General features: G+C 45.0%; 1 protein-coding gene across 3 annotated transcripts in view; it reads left to right on the top strand.

Annotated features, from left to right (window-relative positions):
• LOC112266664 (protein phosphatase 1 regulatory subunit 37) overlaps positions 1-12,590 on the top strand; it is a 59,688-nt gene extending 47,098 nt beyond the window's left edge. For 2 of the 3 annotated variants that reach the window (XM_024444343.2, XM_024444345.2), the window contains 8 exons: positions 659-809; positions 918-1,073; positions 1,351-1,463; positions 7,110-7,251; positions 7,452-7,618; positions 7,859-10,004; positions 10,148-10,246; positions 10,372-12,590. In XM_024444343.2, coding sequence (XP_024300111.1) covers positions 659-809; positions 918-1,073; positions 1,351-1,463; positions 7,110-7,251; positions 7,452-7,618; positions 7,859-10,004; positions 10,148-10,236 — 2,964 coding nt within the window. In that variant the 3' untranslated portion in view covers positions 10,237-10,246; positions 10,372-12,590. Of the gene's footprint in view, positions 1-658; positions 810-917; positions 1,074-1,350; positions 1,464-7,109; positions 7,252-7,451; positions 7,619-7,858; positions 10,005-10,147; positions 10,281-10,371 lie in introns of all 3 variants that reach the window. The other variant, XM_024444344.2, reaches the window with a different exon arrangement.
• The last annotated feature ends 9,907 nt before the right edge of the window (positions 12,591-22,497 follow it).

Raw genomic sequence — 22,497 nt, 5'->3', positions numbered from 1 at the left:
GGATTATCCAATATATATTTCAAGGACGTCCTCCATACGACCGTGTTTGTGCACACGTGGTTAAGGGCACATCGACATTTTTCCCCTAGCGACTTTTCGGTTACTGACACAATGCTCTAACCGCTAGGCTACCGGCCGCCCATATTAGCCCCAGCGTACAGTACGTGGGCTGTAGATCGCCGGCTTACCGAAGACGCAAGCAAAACTGTCTGCTGTCATGGGTTAGCATGTCTATGTAGCCGATGTGAAATGGCTAGCTAGTTAGCGGTGGTGCGCGCTAGTGGCGTTTCAATCGGTGACGTCACTTGCTCTGAGACCTTGAAGTAGTGGTTCCCCTTGCTCTGCAAGGGCCGCGGCTTTTGTGGAGCAATTGGGTAACGATGCTTCGAGGGTGACTGTTGACGTGTGCAGAGCGTCCCTGGTTCGCGCCCAGGTCGGGGCGAGGGGACGGATGTAAAGTCTATACTGTTACATCTACACGGAGGAGAAAATGTTGTTTCTACCTCTGATTGTAAGAAGGTGTCAGTGACTCATGAGGATGTCTGTATGATATCTAGAAAATGGGTCTCCTTTCTTTGTACAACTGCGTATGTAAAAAGGGCTAAATAAAATAAATATGATTTTTGAAATGTTGGTTTGTGTTTTTGTCTGTCACCAGACGAGCTCTCTGCAGTACCTTGACGCCCGCAACACGCCCCTGCTGGACCACTCTGCCCCGTTTGTGGCACGGGCTCTCCGCATCAGCGGCAGTCTTGCTGTGCTGCACCTGGAGAACGCTGGGCTCTCTGGACGACCACTCATGCTGCTGGGTAACAGGACGGAAAGAGGGGAGACAGGGAATCATCACTGTGTTAACTGAGAAGTTTTTTTGCCTCCATTTCCTCATCCTTCACTCATTTGTGTCTCCCTCTCTTCAGCCACGGCTCTGAAGATGAACATGAACCTACGGGAGCTGTACTTGGCTGATAACAAGCTGAACGGCCTGCAGGACTCTGCACAGCTGGGCAACCTGCTCAAGTTCAACTGCAACATCCAGATACTGGACCTCCGCAACAACCACATACTGGACTCTGGTAGGGATTACAGCTCACTGCTATCATCTCACCAACCTCTTCACTCTGTTTCTCATCCAGTCCTCTCTCTCGCTCCCTTTCTCACCCTGTCTGAACCTTTCTCACTCTTTCTCTCTCGCTCTCATTTTCTGTTTCTTGTCTGTCGCTCTCACACACCTTTTCTACCACATCACGACCTCGTAACCCAGTGTTGAGTATTCCGTCTCATAGTCCAAAAGGTCAGGTCTACAGGTCTAGCCCTAACCTCTCTCTACCTCTCCCTCTGTGTGGTGTACAGGTTTGGCCTATGTCTGTGAAGGCCTGAAGGAACAGAGGAAAGGCCTGGTCACTCTGGTGCTCTGGAACAACCAGCTAACGCACAATGGCATGGGCTACCTCGCAGCTGCACTGGTAAACACACACACAACAAAAATATAAGATGTTTTAATGTCACATAAACAAGTACAGTGAAATGCGAAGCATCTTGCTCATGTGCCTGCACACACATACAAATGTAATACAGTCATTAGGGTTGAGGAAACTGTGGTTTGCATGTGCTCTCTCGACTCTCCTGATTAAACAGTTCTGTGTGTGTGTCTGGAGCCTGCCTCACATGTCCCCCATATAAAACAGACTATGAATCTCTATGGGTTCCCTGCAGAACCATAGACATGCGTTTGCAGTTACATTGGACACCATTCTGTACATGAAGTTCATAACACGGTCGAGGCAAGCTATACAGTTAAATGAACTGTAAAGAATCCCACCCATATGGCTAATGTGACTGACGGTCAGTCAGGTTTTGCTTTCAGTGATGTCAATAGCAGTGCAATGTAACTCTTTGGTGTGCCCTTTCCCTCCCACTGCTATCTCCCCCACCCAGCCTGTCTCAGGCTTGTCCTGTCAAAACAGAGAAGCTGGACTCCGCTTTAAAGGCTGGGCCTTGAATTAGGCATGGTAGTGATGTCTATATCTAGGCTTGTCAGTCAGTGGGATGGTGGCTCATGCACATACTAGTGCTGCTCCCAACAGTCCTTTTATCATAGAGAAAGGTCATGTTTTGACCTTGTGGAGAACTAGCAGGCCTGAGGGAGCGTGTTTTTCAGACTGGGTGGATGATATTGTGATACACGGGATACACGATATATCGGCCGACATTAGCTAAAAATTCCAACATCGGTATCGGCCCGGTGTCGAGTTTAACGCTGACGTTAAAATCCCGACGTCAAAGCTACGGTGCATACCTATATAACGTAGGTGCATGACGTAATAACGCCACGTAAAATGTTTCGCTACAAGTGCAACACAGCATTCCTGACCTAGCCCACATATCTGCTGTGTGGATGGAGCAGTCATTTCAAAGAGTAAGAACATTTCAGCGAAATCCATTAAAGCCAAGATAATGGAGTTCATTGCCCTTGACGGTCGACCGTTCTCAGTCGTGGGTGGTGATGGCTTTCGCCGACTGGTCGAGCGCCGGTACACACTACCAAGTACGCTATGTTTTCAGATGTTGCTCTACCGGAGTTGCACAGTAATAGCGTCACTGCCATTAGCTTCACGACATACATACTATGGAACGCCGTTTGGGTCTTTGCATGTCAAAAAAGATAGTGGCACTGTCAAAGCTATACACAAAGTCTGCAAACACCGGTCACGAACGATGTGTTTACAATACCGCGTTGGTAATGAAGCATAATTTGTTCGACCGCAACTTCTGGGGTAGCTAACGTTAGCTTTAGCTTGGTACCTAGCTAGCACACATACAACCAGCCTGAAAACAATGACCAGTAGAAACTACAGTCATTTTAATTATTCTTACTAGGATTCCTAAATCATTGCTAAGTATTAGGTTACCACTTGTTGTTCGCCTATTGAAATTGAACTGCAGTTCATGAAAATAAATAGTTAGCCAGCTACTTAACCCTGTTGCCCAAAGCTAACGTTAGAAACAGCCAGCTTGCGTCAAGCTCAACCAGACCGGGTTATGTGTTGTGAAGCTAGCCACAATAAGGATTAGGCACAATAGTTCAATTTTGCCTTCAAAATAAAAGTATGTAATTTACAGTGATGCGAATGAATACAGATGGTATAATTATGCTATACTTTTATTTTGAAGGCTAACCGCAAAGTCGATTTGCGGCTAATCCTTATTATGGCTAGCTTCACATAGATGGGTCCGACCACCAAATAAGAACGGTCTTATAAATTAGGGTGATTTTATATTACACCTAGCTATATAGTTACTGAAACAGATTGTTGTGTTATTTGACACGTCAAATAGTGTTATTTGACACGCAAAGACCCAAATGGCGTTCCATAGAAATCCTGGTTAAGAATGAAACGACAAAACAGCACAGCAAGTAAGTGAAAGAAATAGGTTTTGATTATGTTTTACTGGTAATGGGGACATGGGTAAATGCCAACAAAATAACTTTTTGGTGTGTGTGTGTAACATTTATTTAACTAGGCAAGTCCGTTAATAAGACTAAATTATTTACCATTTGCAGATGACGATGGGCCAATTGTGAGCCGCCCTATGGGACTCCCAATCACGGCCGGATGTGATACAGCTTGGATTTGAACCAGGGATTGTAGTGGCGTGTGTTTACTATTTAACTGTACTAGAATGCTTAAAAGGACGCCAGTATTTTAAATATCGGCTATTATCATCGTTTTTTTGCAAGGAAAATATTGGATATCGGTATTGGCCAAAAATGTCATATCGGTACATCACTAATTGTGATTATACTGTATTATCCAGTTGGCATGAAGGTTAGTTGGACCTCCAGATGGACAGGTTTGGTACGACTGATACTTCCTACCTCACCATATCAAAATATAGAAATTAAAGGCAGCAGCTACTAGAATGATGTCCCTTTAGATTGAGGAGTGTTGGGAATACTGAGGCCTTTTGGGAATGTTGGCACGGAGACACAAGATTCCGGGTCTTCGGAGAGGCCTGTCAGCTAGCATTCCCATCAGGGACTGGGTCCAGTGGTGCAGAAGACACGCTCTGGACATTCCTCTAACACTCATGCAAGAGATCCCATGACTGCAGACCTGCCAGCATGCACACATTTTGTGTACCAACTATGCAATTCTCTGTCCATGTACGCAGGTATGAGATCCAAGTTAAAAGTACGCAGAAATTAATAGGGCTTGATTTATTTGTAGTTTTTTAAACATTTTAATAATTAATAAATCCACTGAGTAAATCTAACATCCCGATTCTTGAGCTGCAACACAGACATGTACGGAGTTTGTGTCAATGGACATGGAGATTAATACATCATTATTTGACGTAGCTACCTCGTGTCTGCCCCTCCTGTTTGTTGTGATGCTGAGTTTGCCGACTGTCAGCTGTACGTAAACACATGGACAAATCCCTTTTCGAACATAAAATGGACATTCAGTGGGCTCTAAAGTGCCAGCAGTTAACTCACATTTGCTAGTGAAAGAAATTCAATGCAAATATGAAAAGTAACTTGACGCATTTGTGCAGTTATGATACACATATAATTCTGCGTCTCATTGGTTGTATTTTCCACGTAACGTTACGAGGATCACGCAACCTGACAGACTGTACTGTAATTATGATCCGCATTACAAAAGTATAATCAAAAATAAATATAAACATCTTGGCATTAAATGAAGTCGGGAGTTTAGAAGACTGCCCGATGAAGAATGAATGAGTGTCCGCTATTAGCTATAGAGGCAATGCTTCTAAAATGCCTTTGCACTAGATTTGCGAGTTGAATCTCCAATTTGGCTCGCGCATGTGGTACTCTAAAAAGTTGGACAGAGTTGGCAGGTCTGTGACTGCCTCCACTGCACTCTCATAATGGGAGAGAGACATGTGCATGTAGGTTTAGAACACCTACTCATTCAAGGGTTTTTCTTTATTTTACTATTTTCTACATTGTAGAATAATAGTGAAGACATCACATTTATGAAATAACACATATGGAATCATGTAGTAACCAAAAAAGTGTTAAACAAATCTAAATATTTTTTATTTTAGCTTCAAAGTAGCCACCCTTGATGACAGCTTTGCACACTATTGGCATTCTCTCAACCAGCTTCACCTGGAATGCTTTTCCAACAGTCTTGGATGAGTTCCCACATATGCGGAGCACTTGTTGGCTGCTTTTCTTTCACCCTGCAGTCCAACTCATCCCAAACCATCTCAATTTGTTTGAGGTCGGGTGATTTGTGCAAGCCAGGTCATCTGATGCAGCACTCCATCACTCTCCTTCTTGCTCAAATAGCTGTTACACAGCCTGGAGGTGTGTTGGCTCATTGACCTGTTGAAAAACAAATTATAGTCCCACTAAGCACAAACCAGATGGGATGACGTATCGCTGCAGAATGCTGTGGTAGCCATGCTGGTTAAGGGTGCCTTGAATTCTAAACAAATCACTGACAGTGTCACCAGCAAAAAGCACCCCCACACAATCACACCTCTTCCATGCTTCACGGTGGGAACCTCACATGCGTAGATCATCCGTTCTTCAACTCTTCTTACAAAGACACACCGGTTGGAACGAAAAATCTCAAATTTGGACTAATCTGGCCACGGACAGAATTTCACCGGTCTAATGTCCATTGCTCGTGTTTCTAGGCCCAAGCAAGTCTCTTCTTATTGTTGTCCTTTAGTAGTGGTTTCTTTGCAGCAATTCAACCATGAGGCCTGATTCACTTCTGAACAGTTGATGTTGAGATGTCTGTTACTTGAACTCTGACTCTAGTTTACATACACATATACCTTTGGCCAAATACATTTAAATTCAGTTTTTCACAATTCCTGACATTTAATCCTAGTAAAAATGCCCTTATTACGTCAGTTAGGATAACCACTTTATTTTAAGAATGTGAAATGTCAGAATAATAGTAGAGTGATTTTATTTCAGCTTTTATTTCTTTCATCACATTCAAAGTGGGTCAGAAGTTTACATACACTCAATTAGTATTTTGTAACATTCCCTTTAAATTGTTTAACTTGGGTCAAACATTTTGGGTAGCCTTCCACAAGCTTCCCACAATAAGTTGGGTGAATTTTGGCCCATTCCTCCTGACAGAGCTGGTGTAACTGAGTCATTTTTGTAGGCCTCCTTGCTCGTACACGCTTTTTCAGTTCTGACCACAAATGTTCTATAGGATTGAGGTCATGGCTTTGTGATTTACAAACAAGCTTCAACTTCCTGACTGATGTTGCTTCAATATATCCACATGATTTTTCCTCCTCATGATGTCATCTATTTTGCGAAGTGCACCAGGCCCTCCTGCAGCAAAGCACCCCCACAACATAATGCTGCCACCCCCGTGCTTCACGGTTGGGATGGTGTTCTTTGGCTTGCAAGCCTCCGCCTTTTTTCCTCCAAACATAACGATGGTCATTTTGTGTGGTCCAATGGTGTTTATACTTGCGTACTATTGTTTGTACAGATGAACGTGGTACCGGCATTTGTAAACTTCTCCCAAGGATGAACCAGACTTGTGGAGGTCTACAATTTTTAATCCGAGGTCTTTGCTGATTTCTTTTGATTTTCCCATGATGTCAAGCAAATAGGCCCTGAGTTTGAAGGTAGGCCTTGAAATACATCCACAGGTATACCTCCAATTGTCTCAAATGATGTCAATTAGCCTATCAGAAGCTTCTAAAGCCATGGCATCATTTTCTGGAATTTTCCAAGCTGTTTAAAGGCACAGTCAATTTAGTATATGTGAACTTCTGACCCACTGAAATTGTGATACAGTGAAATAATCTGTCTGTAAACAATTGTTGGAAAAATGACTTGTCATGCACAAAGTACCGACTTGCCAAAACTATAGTTTGTTAACAAGAAATTTGTGGAGTGTTTGAAAAACGAGTTTTAATGACTACTACCTAAGTGTATGTAAACTTCTGACTTCAACTGTATATACATTTTGAAAGTGATCGATACAGCCATCTGGTGGCACTTTGTTGTACTTTCCTTCGTACGTAACAGTATATTTTCTGCCCACTGTCCTATGCTATGTGTAAACCCTGTTCCTCTCTCTCTCTCGCTCTAGCCCTGTACCCAGAGTTTGGAGACTCTAAATCTGGGCCATAACTCTGTGGGGAACGAGGGGGTCCACAAGCTGAAGGACGGGCTGATCTCCAACCGCTCGGTGCTCAGGCTGGGCCTGGCGTCCACCAAGCTGTCCTGCGAGGGTGTGTGTGTGTGCACGCATGTGGTGTGTGTGTGTGTGTGTCCTTGTTTTGCTATTTACAGCTATTACAATCATTTTGATTGAAAACAACTCATTGTGCATGTAAACGGAGCTGTTGGTATGTGAAAAGGCATTGAGCTGAGCCCTGTACCACCACCTCTCCCCCTGTACCACCACCTCTCCCAATGTACTGTATGTCAGGTGCCGTGGCGGTGGCAGAGTTCATCGCCGAGAGCCCCCGGCTGCTGCGTCTGGACCTGAGGGAGAATGAGATCAAGACGGGGGGCCTCATGGCCCTCTCCCTGGCCCTCAAAGTCAACACCTCCCTCCTACGCCTCGACCTGGACCGAGAGCCCAAGAAAGAGACTGTGAGAGAGGGGGGAAGGGGGAGGTGATGGGGAGAAGTACAGAAAGGAGGGGGAACTGTATGCAAATTGCCCTTTTGTTATACATTGTCAAGATGAATTGTGTTGTCCAGGGAAAATAAATAGGAAAATGAATTTGTAGGAATGGGGGGAGTAAGGTTGACTTAGATGGGGGAACATCAATGTATGAACCACCGATATCTCCTAGTTCTCATCCCTCTGCTTTTTCCTTCTGTCTCCCAGGTGAAGAGCTTCATCGATACACAGCGTTCCCTGCTGGCTGAGATCCAGAATGGCTGCAAGCGGAACTTCATCCTAGCCAAGGAGAAGGAGGAGACCGAGCAGCAGATGCATTCAGCCTCAATGGCCGAGATTGCAACCGAGGACAGAACCGAAGAGGAGGATGGAGCTGATTCCGGCGAGCATGTTGAAAAAGATGGGAAAGACGGTGAGTGTGAGGGAGGAGAGGAAGGAGTAAAAGACACTGAGAGCCTGACTGACAGCCAATCGGCAGTGTGCTCTGAGGGAATAGTGTTGCCTTTGCTGTTGGAGTCAGACTCGGACACAGATGACGATGAAGAGGTGGTTCTCTCTAAAGCGCCCCCTGTCCCCAAACACACTGGCCTTTCACTCCGGGCAGCGACAAACCAGCACCCCCTCAGTGCCTCACAGATGCCAACCGCTCCCTCTACACCACCAGCTACGGGGGCTTTCATTTCAGGGATCACCGTCACGGAGTCCACAGGCCCCCCCGGTACGCCCCCTTCGCCGGGCCGCTGTATCTCTGTGTCGAGCCCCGGGAGGGGCCACAAGATCTTCATGGTGACCAGAGTAGAGAGCCCCTCTGACCAGCAGCAGGTTCTGGGGAAGATTGGCCTGTCCAACCCCCAGGCCTCAAAGGAGCCAGTGGTGTCACTAGTGAAGCAAACCACACATCGACCACAGCCCCCTTCACAACCCTCACAGGAGGAGGTGAGAACAGAACAGACACAACCCCAGACCACACCACTGACACAGGAGGTGACACAGAGCCTGACAGAACAGACACAACCCCAGACCACGCCACTGACACAGGAAGTGACACAGAGCTTGACAGAACAGACACAACCCCAGCCCACGCCACTGACACAGGTGAGACAGAGCCTGACAGAACAGACACAACCCCAGACCACGCCCACGCCACTTGCACAGGAGCTGACACAGAGCCTGACAGAACAGACACAACCCCAGACCATGCCCACGACACAGGAGCTGGTCCAGAGTTTCGATGAATCACAGACAATAGATCCTAAACAGACGGAGCAGAGTCCTGTTGCGCCAGAGGAACCTTCTTCAGAGGAGGCCGTAGTAGAGACTCCTAATGACCCATCTGAGACGCTAGAACTACCATCCAACCTCCTAACCCAACCCACAGAGGAGGAAGTTGAGGGCGTTCTAGACCGTTCACAACCTGTACTGGCGGAGCAGAGCCCAAGAACAGCAGCCCAGCTGTCACACACACCGTCCCTTCCTACAGAAGATGTAGCCACTCAATCACTAGCATCACCCCAACAGACAGAGCAGATGGTAGAGACAACTACAGAGCCCCGGCTAGAACAGTCTGCTGTTGAGCAGCAGTCCACTGAAGCTGTGCTGGAAGGAGAGGAGGTGGTGGTAGAAAAGGAGGTGAGTCAGGACTCAGTAGAAGAGACATTTTGTGAACAGGCAGAGTCTCAAACCAGCACAGAGGAAGTTGAGATGCAGTCAGAACGGCTTCCACAGCAGGAACAGGCTAGCGACACAGTTCAGCAACCGTTAGTGCCTCAGCTAGCGATGCAGACGAACACTAAGCCCCTGGGGGGTCTGCTTCTAACAGCACCACTCAAGTCACAGCCTGAAACAGTGCAGCCAGACTCTGAGCTTCTGCCCCCAGAACAGGAACCGGCAGAGACACTTCCACAGGCACACCGACAGGTGGTGCCAGAGAGTCCCTCTGAGCAGGGAGCCACAGAGAGTGAAGCAGAACAGGAACTATATCTGTCAGAGGAGGAGCAGCAGCAACTAGCACAACAGGCACTTCCTGTGCAGGTGGAGCACCAGCAACAACAACGTCCTGTTCTAGAGCAACTACAGCAGCAGCCTCCCCAACCAGAGGGGCAATCACAGACCACCCTTCCCGCCGAGCCCTCACCTGTTCCAGCCGAGACAGACACTTCTCTGAAGGTGGAGGGCCGTAGCTCCCCTCCCAAGGCAGAGGAGTCCCCAGACGAGAGCTCCACAGACGAGGGGGAGAGCGTGGAGGAGATGATGGGCTCGGCCCTGCCCAACGGCCTGAAGCCAGAGTTTGCCCTTCACCTGCTGGATACCGAGGGCCCCAAGCCTGGGCCTGGCAGCTGTGTGATGGAGCACGGTGAGTCACAGGCTCTGAGGGAACACCCTGTCTGTGGTGTGACAACAGGGTTGTAACCGACACATGCATACAGTACACACACACAATAGACCTGGAGACACACACAAAGTCTGACGAAGTGTGTGTGTGTGTGCATTCTCCAGTGAGTGTGACAGCAGAGCTGAGCTGTGGTCAGGATCTGGAGGAGCTGTTGCTGGAGGCCAGCCTGGAGACTGGGAGAGACGCACCATAGCCCTGTCATGGTACACCTACACTAACTACAACGACACATTTGCGGTAACGCACACAAAATGAGACGTCGTTATTTGATATCGTGTCGGTCGGCCAATGTGTTCTCTAATGTTGGTCCTTTCTGTTTCTTCTGCAGTGGTTCTGTAGGGGAGAGGAACACGGGAACTCGTATCGTCTGTGTCTCGGTGACTCTTGTTGCTCCTACAATTTTTTTTTCTTCTCCCGTTGTCATAATCCCACAACTCACCACCGCCATGACAACAGAGGACCAGTTTTCATCTAAGTAATACACCTAAAAAAAAATCTAAAAAGACACACAACAATAATCATTGAGCTTCATCACAGCACGTAATGAATGAACTACGTCTTCAACCGAAGTGCGCGCACACACACACATTTTAAAGAAAGTAATATAAAAAAAACAAGAAGAAAGTCACACTAACCTTTTTGCCTATCACTACATTCCGTCAATCAGGAAACCACACTCATGCAGGTAGCTGGGGGGGTGAGAAAGAGGTAGAGAGGGAAGGAGGGGCTTAATCACTGCTCTACCCCAAGACACAGGACACACTGCTCACCCCCTGCTCCACCCCGACCTGTGTTCTTGATAGTGTCGTGAGCGTGCACACTGACACACAACCTTACTATTGCCCTCTGCTGGAGGAGAGAGAATGTGCACAGCTGTGTGTGACAGTGTGGGACCCAGCCAAGAGGACCTGCTGGCTTTTTAGTGTGTCATTCTCTGACAATGACAGTTGGGCACAGAGGGTTTTATAACCAAGGAAGGTGTGACAGGAGAAGGCATTTGTTTTGTGCGTATTTGTCTTGTTAGTTTTATTTGCCCCCACCTCGTAAGGGATCTCTGCCAAAGTGACCGCTTTCTTTTCTGTTCCTTCCGTTGGCTTTGGCCCCCTCAGGAATTGTCCTCTCTCTCCAGCAATGCTCTGGAACATCCAAACCATCTGTCATCTGCCAAAAACACAGTGTCTCAATCAAAACTTATTTTGGGATCAGATAGCAGAATTAGTCTAATCTAAAGCCTTCTGGAAACCTCTGTAAATGTTGGATAACAAAATGTCTGCCTTGATGGAGTAATGCCATTCATTAGAGTAAGCCTACTCTTCTTTTTTTCCTCCCCCGGACAGTTATCTCAGACATTCTTTTCCAGACAGATTTTCATGTTTGTCCGACCAGAGTGATTAAATGTAGTGCGACACTCAATAGGAGTATAAAGAAAAAGTAGTTCTGACTTTGTCTTTCGTGTCCTCCCCTCTTTCTTTCAGTCTTCTGCTGGTACAACACTGTGCCATCTCATTTCCCAGCTCTACGCAGGATTAATGTTGCCTTCGACTCGGCTAGGTTTAAATTTCATCTCCTTTTATTTTGCTGCTTGGAGAAATCAGTCGTTTGTATTTATTTTATGAGCCTTTTACTTTGTGAGATTTATTGTTCTCCCCTTCTCTCCCTCTTTTTATTTGTTATTTTCCATGGGGTTTGCTTTTAAAGATTTCCCCCCTTTTGGTGTATATTTCAGATTCAAATTAGAGCAATTATTACGTTGAGGTTTTTTTGGAGGGGGGGGGGGAATAAATGAGACTGCTGGGTGGAGGGATCAACGGTTATGGCAATAGGGAGGGAGAGTGCAGTTATGAAAATAAACGAAAAGGACGTTTTCTTAAGGAGGGGCAGTGTGAGTGGTGGTTGACATCACTCTGACAACACACTCACTGAGAGACTATCCCTGTTTTGAGACATCACATCTTAAACACTACTGTGCTAGGTTAAGCTATGGCCACCTGGGGGCGCTGGGGCTGCTGGTGGTTTCCTTTCTAGATATAGATATACTGTATTACCCAACAGCAGTTACTGCTTAAGACTTTTGTAGGCATGGAGGACATTGATTTGAACACAACCAGGTGGGTGAAAGTTTGAGTGGACTTCCCAACAACACTGAGAACATGTGAGCCCTGAATGCCCAACACTGTGAACCTATGGGCCAGCTACCAAGGGCCCTATTCAACTTGTATCCAAAAGGTTCCCAGGTAAGGTAAAAACGTGCTTTCTTACAGTGCAAGAAGAATACAAGTTTGACTCAACCGTGGGATCCTCTGGATATAGGTTTTGGTTGAGTAGAGCCTCTTGTTTCAATCCCTCTGTTCTTTCACCCCTGGTCAACCAGGTTGTTTTTCAACCCAAATCCTCATTGCTGTGCTGCCCTCACTATTTGTAATGCTTACATTTTTTTTGTGTCATTTTTAATTATTTGTTAAATTAATTGAAATGTGCTGGTAATCACAAAGATATGTATGGCAACTTTTTTTGTTCCTCTCTCAAATAAATGCATGTAATGACTAATGAAGTGACTGGGAGTGTTTCACTTAAAATACTCTTTGGGAACGGCATTGATTTATTGGATATTCTGAATGGAAGTGATTGGGAGTTTTCTGAAAATACTTCATTTGACGGACCATCATATGTAGTACAAAGTACTGTAGGTCTGAACTGAAAGTCTGTTCTGCAATGCTATTCCGCTGGTAAGTACTATCCAATCACCAAGCAAAGTAAATGCTGATGAAATTGCTCAACAGTCATCCTTTTTTATGTATGTTTAAGCAAATTAGCCAATGGCCATATTTCATTTATTCTGATGTAGAGAATAGGAATTTATTGGTCAACATGGCATGGAACTAAAAAGGCTTTCTATAAGAGGAAGGAAATGGTATGGCTTTAACTGACAAGGTCACAGCACAACAGTTTTATAGAGACTCAAGTTAATAAAATAGGTATTTGTAGGAGGCCATTGGTAGTGTTTCATAGGCCTGTTACAAGAGGTTTCTAACCTACATTGTACAAATTCTGGAGCTTTGAGACATTACAACCAGACTAGAGAGAGCCGGATGGATGGAGTGAGATGCCTATGCAAAATGACAATCACCTTTGTTGGTTTCAGGTTGGTTTGATGCTCTCTGGTGACGATATAGAATAAGAATACTGTGTATCTCAATGAGTGTTTTGCTGTCTTATGTTCTGAGGTAGGGGATGTGAACCTGGTCTGTAGTTGTATGAGGTTAAGGTGATACTGCTTTGTATGGAAGGAATTAAGACTGTTAATGTACGAGGGTTACATGTAGTAATCCCCTTCACTTAGAACCACGGACACAATCAAATCAAATTGTATTTGTCGCATGCGCAGAATACAACAGGTGTGGACTTTACTGTGAAATGCTTACTTAAGAAAATATTTACTAAATAAACTATAGTAAAAAATAAATTTAAAAAAATCAGAAGGTAACACACAAATGACTTAACAATAACAAAGCTGTATACAGGGGGTACCGGTACCGAGTCAATGTGCGGGGGTACAGGTTAGTGGAGGTCATTTGTAAAGTGACTATGCATAGATAATGAACAGTTGCAGCAGTGTAAAAAAAAAGAGAGGGGGGGGAAATCAATGTAAATAGTACAGGTGGCCATTTGTTCAGCAGTTTTATTGCTTGGGGGTAGAAGCTGTTAAGGAGCCTTTAGGTACTAGACTTGGCGCTGCGGTACGGCTTGCCCTGCAGTAGCAGAGAGAACAGTCTATGACTTGGGTGACTGGAGTCTGACCATTTTTGGGGACTTCCTCTGAGACACCTAGTGTAAAGGTCCTGGATGTCAGGAAGCTTGGCACCAGTGATGTACTGGGCCGTTCGCACTACCCTCTAGTGCCTTACGGTCAGATGCCAAGCAGTTACCATACCAGGCGACGATGCAACCGGTCAGGATCCTCTCTGGTGCAGCTGTATAACGTTTTGAGGATCTGGGGATCTTTTCAGTCTCCTGAGGGGGAAAATGTGTTGTCATTGCCCTTTTTTTTCTTCTCACCTTTATTTAACCTGGTAGGCTAGTTGAGAAAGTTCTCATTTGCAACTGCGACCTGGCCAAGATAAAGCAAAGCAGTTCGACACGTACAACAACAGTTACACATGGAATAAACAAAGATACAATCAATAATAAAGTAGAAAAATCTATATACAACATGTGCACATGAGGTAGGATAAGAGAGGTAAGGCAATAAATAGGCCATGGTGGCGAAGTAATTACAATATAGCAATTAAACACTGGAATGGTAGAATGTGTAGAAGATGAATGTGCAAGTAGAGATACTGGGGTGCAAAGGAGCAAGATAAATAAATACAGTATGGGAATGAGGTAGATTGGATGGGTTATTTACAGATGAGCTATGTACAGGTGCAGTGGTCTGTGAGCCGCTCTGTCAGCTGGTGCTTAAAGCTAGTGAGGGAGGTAAGAGTCTCCAGCTTTAGTGATTTTTGCAGTTTGTTCCAGTCACTGGCAGCAGAGAACTGGAAGGAGTTGCGGCCAAAGGAATTGGCTTTGGGTGTGACCAGTGAGATATATCTGCTGGGGCGCGTGCTACGGGTGGGTGCTGCTATGGTGACCAGTGAGCTGAGATGAGGCGGGGCTTTACCTAGCAGAGACTTGTAGATGACCTGGAGTCAGTGGGTGTGGTGACAAATATGACGCAAGTGCCAGCCAACAAGAGCGTACAGGTCACAGTGGTGGGTAGTATATGGGGCTTTGGTGACAAAACGGATGGCACTGTGATAGACTGCATTCAATTTGTTGAGTACAGTGTTGGAGGCTATTTGTAAATGACATCGCAGAAGTCTAGGATCGGTAGGATGGTCAGTTTTACAAAGATATGTTTGGCAGCATGTGTGAAGGAGGCTTTGTTGTGAAATAGGAAGCCAATTCCAGATTTAATTTTGGATTGGAGATGTTTGATGTGAGTCTGGAAGGAGAGTTTACAGTCTAACCAGACACCTAGGTATTTGTCCACATATTCTAAGTCAGAACCGTCCAGAGTAGTGATGCTGGACGGGCGGGCAGGTGCGGGCAGCGATCGGTTGAAGAGCATGCATTTAGTTTTACTAGCATTTAAGAGCAATTGGTGGCCACGGAAGGAGAGTTGTATGGCATTGAAGCTTGTTTGGAGGTTAGTTAACAGTGTCCAAAGAAGGGCCAGAGGTATACAGAATGGTGCCGTCTATGTAGATATGGATCAAAGAATCACCAGCAGCAAGAGCGACATCATTGATGTATACAGAGAAGAGAGTCGCCCTGAGAATTGAACCCTGTGGCACCCCCATAGAGACAGCCAGAAGTCCGGACAACAGGCCCTCCGATTTGACACACTGAACTCTATCAGAGAAGTAGTTGGTGAACCAGGCGAGTCAATAGTTTGAGAGACCAAGGCTGTTGAGTCTGCCAATAAGACTGTTGTGATTGAGAGAGTCTAAAGCCTTGGCCAGGTCGATGAATACGGCTGCACAGTAATGTCTCTTATCGATGGCGGTTATGACATCGTTTAGGACCTTGAGCATGGCTGAGGTGCATCCATGACCAGCTCTGAAACCAGATTGCATAGCGGAGAAGGTACGGTGGGATTCGTAAGGGCCGGTAATCTGTTTTGTTAACTTGGCTTTCAAAGGCCTTTAGAAAGGCAGGGTAGAATACATATAGTTCTGTAGCAGTTTGGGTCTAGAGTGTCTCCCCCTTTGAAGAGGTGGATGACCGCGGCAGCTTTCCGAACTATATGAATCTCAGACGATACGAAAGAGAGGTTGAACAGGCTAGTAAATAAGGGTTGCAACAATTTCTGCAGATAATTTTAGAGAGAGGGTCCAGATTGTCTAGCCTGATTTGTAGGGGTCCAGATTTTGCAGCTCTTTCAGAACATCAGCTATTTGGGTGAAGGTGAAGTGGGGGAGTTTTGGGCGAGTTGCTGTGGGGGGTGGAGGGCTGTTGGTAGGGGTAGCCAGGTGGAAAGCATGGCCAGCCGTAGAAAAAAATGCTTATTGAAATTCTCAATTATAGTGGATTTATTGCTGGTGACAGTGTTTCCTAGCCTCAGTGTAGTGGGCAGCTGGGAGGAGGTGCTCTTATTCTCCATGGACTTTAGTGTTTTTAGTTTGTGCTATAGGATTCAAATTTCTGCTTGATAAAGCTAGCCTTAGCTTTCCTAACTGCCTGTGTATATTTGTTGATACATTTATATGAATGTTCTTACGTGATGTGGACACCAAGGAACTTGAAACTAATACCCGCTCCACTTCAGCCCTGACGATGTTAATGGGGGCCTGTTCGGCCCTCTTTTTCCTATAGTCCACGATCGGCTCCTTTTGTCTTGCTCACAATGAGGGAGAGGTTTTTAGTCCTGGCACCACACTACCAGGTCTCTGAACACCTCCCAATAGGATGTCTTGTCGGTGATCAGGCCTACCACTTGTGTCATCAGTGAACTTAATGATGGTGTTGGAGTCGTGCTTTGCCAAGCAGTCTTGACTGAGCAGGGAGTACAGGAGGGGACTAAGCACGCACCCCTGAGGGGCCCCGGTGTTGAGGATCAGCATGGCAGATGTGTTGTTGCCTAACCTTATCACCTGGGGGTGGCTCGTTGGGTCCTGAATCCAGTTGCAGAAGAGGGAGGTGTTTAGTCCCAGGGTCCTTAAGTTAGTTATAAGCTTTGTGGCACTATGGTGTTGAACGCTGAGCTGTAGTCAATGAACAGCATTCTCACATAGGTGTTCCTTTTGGCCAGGTGATAAATGGCAGTGTGAAGTTCCATTGAGATTGCGTCATCTGTGGAGCTGTTTACGCGTTATGCGAGTTGGAGTGGGTCTAGGGTTTCCGGCATGATGGTGTTGTGAGCCATGACCAGCCTTTCAAAGCACTTCATACTAATGTCCCGTTGGTAGGATAGTCTTAATTGTAGATCGTCCAGTTTGTTTTCCAATGATTGTACGGAGGGTAGTGGTGGTTTACCAATAGTACGGAGGGTAGTGGTGGTTTACCTACTCTTCGGCGAACTCTTACAAAGCACCCCTTCCCCTTTTCCTCCGTCATTTCTTCACGCTGATGATGGGGATTTGGGCCTTGTCTTGACAAACCAGTATATCCTTCGCGACGGACTCATTAAAGAAAATCATCTTCGTCCGAGGTGAGTAATCGCTGTTCTGATGTCCAGAAGCTCTTTTCGGTCATAAGAGACGGTAGCAGCAACATTATGTACAAAATTAGTTCCACAATGCGAAAAAACAAACAGCTGGTTTAGAGCCCTTAAAACGTCAGTCATCCCCTCCGGGGCCATTATTACACCATCTGGAACTACAATAACAATAGTGGAAGTCTGATTCGCATACCAGTCTAAGGCCCAGTACAAGAGCTGACGGAGATAGTTTGGTCAGGCTAGTGACCCCTCTGTGCAATATGTGACCTTTCAACTTTCAAGGGAAGTATTGAGAGAACTGGATATGTCACTGTCTATGCTGTTTTGGTTGTTTGCCATTGTTTTTTTTAAATGGAATATCCTTTTTTTTCTTTGAATTTCTATCTTTTTTTTTTGTCCATTGGACATGTGTACTGATAGAGATGGTTCTAAAAACAACAGAGAGACCACTTCGATCAGCGATTGCGTACTACAACGACACGGCATACATGAAGTATGAAGTGCCATCTTGGCCAAGCATTCAGTACTATTCTGGTATGGATATTTATATTCTCTGTTATGTCAAGACTCAAAAGGTTTGTCTTTTAAATCAGATTTTAGGAGATGGCAGATTCAGTCTTAACTTTCCAAAATGTGACCAAATGTTAAGATGGTACGTTGAGGGGTGAGGCGGTTCACCGGACCCCCTGAGACGGGCTCATGGGGCGAGGGTATTGTGTGTATGTTGGGGGGGGGGGTCTGTTCTCTTTATATTACTAATTCTGTTCTGAAGGAATTCCAGCCAATACTAATCCAACCCCACCCTCCCACCCCCAGCCGCTTGAATGATCATGAGCTAGAGAGAGGAAAGGAGAGGGGGCCAGAGAAAGCCTTAAACATAAACTTCAGAAGTGAAACTATATAGTGGATAAAAATGGAATGATCCTTCATTCCATTCTCTTTCTGTACAGTAGACTCATGTGACTTGATTGGATAGAGAGACTAAGGGCAGAACCTGGAATTTAAAAAAACTCAATAGCCATGTTAACATTTAAGAACTCTTTTTCTTTCATGTTTTTTTCCCCTTTTCCTAGTGTATCTATGCAAGTATTTCCTTTGTTCTACTTTTCCCCAGCCCAAACTGCCACCCATGAATTGGCTTAAATCCACAATGAAAACAACACTGAAAACGAATTAAAACGCGACCTTCAGTTCTAAGTCTGATTTTCTCAGCTTCCCCGTTCACCTTTCATTTCGGTAAACCTAGAAGTAATGCAGTGGGTTTCTGCTCCCAGTACACCTCACCTGAAATACATTGGTGTTGTCTTTAGCGCACAGGCAGGCTGTTGAGGTGAATCATATAAGCAATGGATGTGCAACATTGTGACCTGTGGTGTTTTGTAGCTTCACCTACGTCTCATAATGTGCTCTTCTAAACTATCTACGAAGGTGAAGTGTCTCTTGTTTTTCTTTATTTGTGTTAAAAGTTTTTATGGGATTTGTGTATAATGTTGGTTGAAATGAAGGGTTTCCTCATTTCCCGTGTCTCTTGGTTTCATGTTTGTTACCTTGCCTGACTCTTCTTTACAGCTAGGTTCATATGCACGTCTCCAAACTATGGGGGACAAAGCCTTCATGCTCCCTTGCCCCTCACCTATAGAATGCTCTCCCTGACCATCTGAGACCCGCTTTGTCCACGGGGGGCTTTAAAACCCACTTTTACAGACTTTCTCAAAACCTAGATTGCTTGCCCACTGTTTTTATTGTATCTATATTTATTTATTTTCCCTTGTTAGTTTCTGTCATGAAAAGTGCTTTACAAATTACATTTTATTTGTTATTTACTGTATTTTCCACAGGTGTCTTGGTGAAAAATTGTGTAGCATTTGTATGACAGAAAATCCAATGGGCAAACCTGCAGTGTCAACCGTGTTTCTCAGCTGTGTTGAGCACTAGTGTTGTGGTTGACACTCTGCTGTAGTTTTCTGTTCCAGCAGACTGAGTGAAACCGGAGGTGGGACAGAGAAGATGTCCCATCAACATTTAACAGGTCAACAATCTGGTGTCTAGTTAATAAACCAATGTGGATGTCTTGGAAAGTTACGAGTCAGCAATGTTAGCTATTAAACTATTTGGGAGTCAGTGGACAGACCAGGCTCATTGTCTTGTGTGTCCGTTCTGGCTAGTGATTCCCTTTGGCATCCGGACAACATACCCAAACATCACTGTCATAACGGTGATGACATGCCCAGTGAGCACAAGATGTCTTTTCAACATCTGATGCTCATAAGAGGGAAATGATGCACATCCACAGATGTCCCGTAGCTTTCCCAGCACCTGTTGATTCTATGTGGGGTAATATATTGTGTTGGCTGATAGATGAACAAATACTCCACGTTAGATGTTATGTCTTGTAATATTATGCGAGTTGTCTAATCAACCAACCGCTGGAGAGCGTGTGCCTGTGATGTTGAAAGAGCAGCTGTAACCTGAGAATGTATATGAGGAGAAACGTTACTAATTATCTGCTACTCTGGCTGATGTCACTCATACCTTTATCCTCTTTTTCATCAAAGGGTCACAAAATCTGTAGGAACCAGCTATTTAACCTTTTTAAAGGAGTGTTGTTTTTTTCAAAGGACAGTGGCAAGTGATCAAATGTTTCCTTGCCAGGCCTTTCCTTGGGCTTAGCAGGGCCTGAGGAATGTGCAGGCGTGTTGGTATAAGAGAGAAAGGGGACTTTGCCATGGTGTCAACCCTCATCTAGCCTGTTGGCTCACTGTCCACTGGACTGCACCAAGCTTCTGCATTTAGGCAGGGAGGAGCTGTCAGAGATGGGGCTCTGGCACCGTAATCTAACAGAGTGCCTTTGGAAAGTATTCAGACCCCTTGACTTTTTCCACATTTTGTAACATTAGTTTTATTCTAAAATGGATTAAATAAAAACACACAATACCCCTTAATGATAAAGTGAAAACAGGTGTTCAGAATCTTTTGCAAATTATTCAAATAATAAACGTGCTTTATATAAGTATTCAGACCCTTTGCTATGAAATGTGACTTGAAATTGAACTCTGCATCCTGTTTGCATTGATCATCCTGGAGATGTTTCTACAACTTGTTTGCAGTCCCACCTGTGGTAAATTCAATTGGTTGGACATGATTTGGAAACACACCCCTGTCTATATAAGGTCCCACAGTTGACGGTGCATGTCAGAGCAAAAACCAAGCCATGAGGTCGAAGGAATTGTCAATAGTGCTCAGAGACCGGGGCGGCAGGGTAGCCTAGTGGTTAGAGCATTGGACTAGTAACCGGAAGGTTGCAAGTTCAAACCCCCAAGCTGACAAGGTACAAATCTGTTGTTCTACCCCTGAACAGGCAGTTAACCCACAGTTCCTAGGCCGTCATTGAAAATAAGAATTTGTTCTTAACTGACTTGCCTAGTTAAATAAAGGTCAATACAAAAAACAGGATTGTGTTGAGGCACAGATCTTGGGAAGGGTACCAAAAAATGTCTGCCTCAATGAAGAACACAGTGGCTTCCCTCATTCTTAAATGGAAGTTAGGAACTACCAAGACTCTTCCTAGAGCTGGTCTGCCCAGCCAAACTGGGCAATCGGTGCCATGATTACTTTATATATGTGATAACCTTTGTATGCTTGCAATGTGCAATGATGAAAAAGTACTGGGTAAATGGAGATGTACTGCTTTAGTTCTGACTGAGAATGGTCTGCACCTGCTGATAGTCACGCAGCCTCAAGGCCCGAGACAGCAGAGTGAGAAACCACAGTCTAGACATGTTTTTCTCATTTTAGATACTTTGTATCTAATCCAATGCAACAATATGATTGGCGGTAGGTTGTCTGCACCAACTAGTATAAGGAGGGTTGTTTCGCCACACATCTTTACTATAGACTACAGAGGTATTCTGAATGTGAATCTGTCTGCAATTGCATTTTATTACTTAAAAGTTATATACCAATGTTCCTGTGTCTGTGTCCTCTATCTGGAAGACTGATTGTTGAAGGAAACTTACATCACCCCATGCAAAGGACCACCCAACAGCAGCATCATGCTGTGGGGATGTTTTTCAGCGGCAGGGAGACTAGTCAGGATTGAGAGAAAGATGAATGGAGCAAAGTACAGAGAGAGCCTTGATGCTCCAGAGCGCTCTGGACCTCAGACTGGGGTGAAGGTTCACCTTCCAACAGGACAACGACTCTAAGCACACAGCCAAGACAACGCAGGAGTGGCTTCGGGACAAGTCTGAATGTCCTTGAGTGACCCAGCCAGAGCTTGGACTTGAACCTGACCGAACATCTCTGGAGAGACTTGAAAATAGCTTTGCAGCGATGCTCCCCTTCCAACCTGACAGAGCTTGAGAAGGATCTGCAGAGAAGAATGGGAGAAACTCCCCAAATACAGGTGTGCCAAGCATGTAGCGTCATATCCAAGAAGACTTGAGGCTGTAATCACTGCCGAAAGTACTACAACAAAGTACTGAGTAAAGGGTCTGAATACTTATCAAATGACATATTTCAGTTTTTTTAAATGTTATATTTATTCTTATTGATACTATGTGCATATACTGAACAAAAATATGAAGCACACCATGTAAAGTGTTGGTCCCATGTTTCATAAGCTGAAATAAAAGAGCCCAGAAATTTTCCATACACACAAAAAGCTTATGTCTCAAATTTTGTGCACAAATTTGTTCACATCCCTGTTAGTGAGCATTTCTCCTTTGCCAAGACAATCAATCCACTTGACAGGTTTGGCATATCAAGAAGCTGATTAAACAACATTACACAGGAGCACCTTGTGCTGGGAACAACAAAAGGCCACTCATGTGCAGTTCTGTCACACAACACAATGCTGCAATTGGTATGCTGACTACAGAAATGTCCCCCGGGTCTGTTGCCAGAGACCAGCCACCTGGACAGCTGATGAAACTGAAGAGTATTTCTGTCTGTAATAAAGCCCTTTTGTGGGTGGGCCTGGCTCCCAAGTGGGTGCGCCCCTGACCAGACATGGGAAATCCATAGATTAGGCCCTAATCAATTTATTTAAATTGACTTGATTTCCTTGTATGAACTGTAACTGAATAAAATCGTTAACGTTTTTGCATGTTGCGTTTATATTGTTGTTCAGCATAGTATCATCTTTGTTCAGGTTTAAATTATTTTCACTCGGCATCATCTTTTCCTGAAGTGTGGTCAGTAAAGGGTTAAATGGGTGGGTGGGCTTTCCTCTTAACCCCCACAAGGGAATGG

The sequence above is a fragment of the Oncorhynchus tshawytscha genome, linkage group LG14 (assembly GCF_018296145.1).
Source record: "Oncorhynchus tshawytscha isolate Ot180627B linkage group LG14, Otsh_v2.0, whole genome shotgun sequence".
In the NCBI taxonomy this organism is placed as follows: domain Eukaryota; kingdom Metazoa; phylum Chordata; class Actinopteri; order Salmoniformes; family Salmonidae; genus Oncorhynchus; species Oncorhynchus tshawytscha.
The sequence above is the reverse complement of the archived record's forward strand: the minus strand, read 5'-3'. Positions and strand labels throughout refer to the sequence as shown.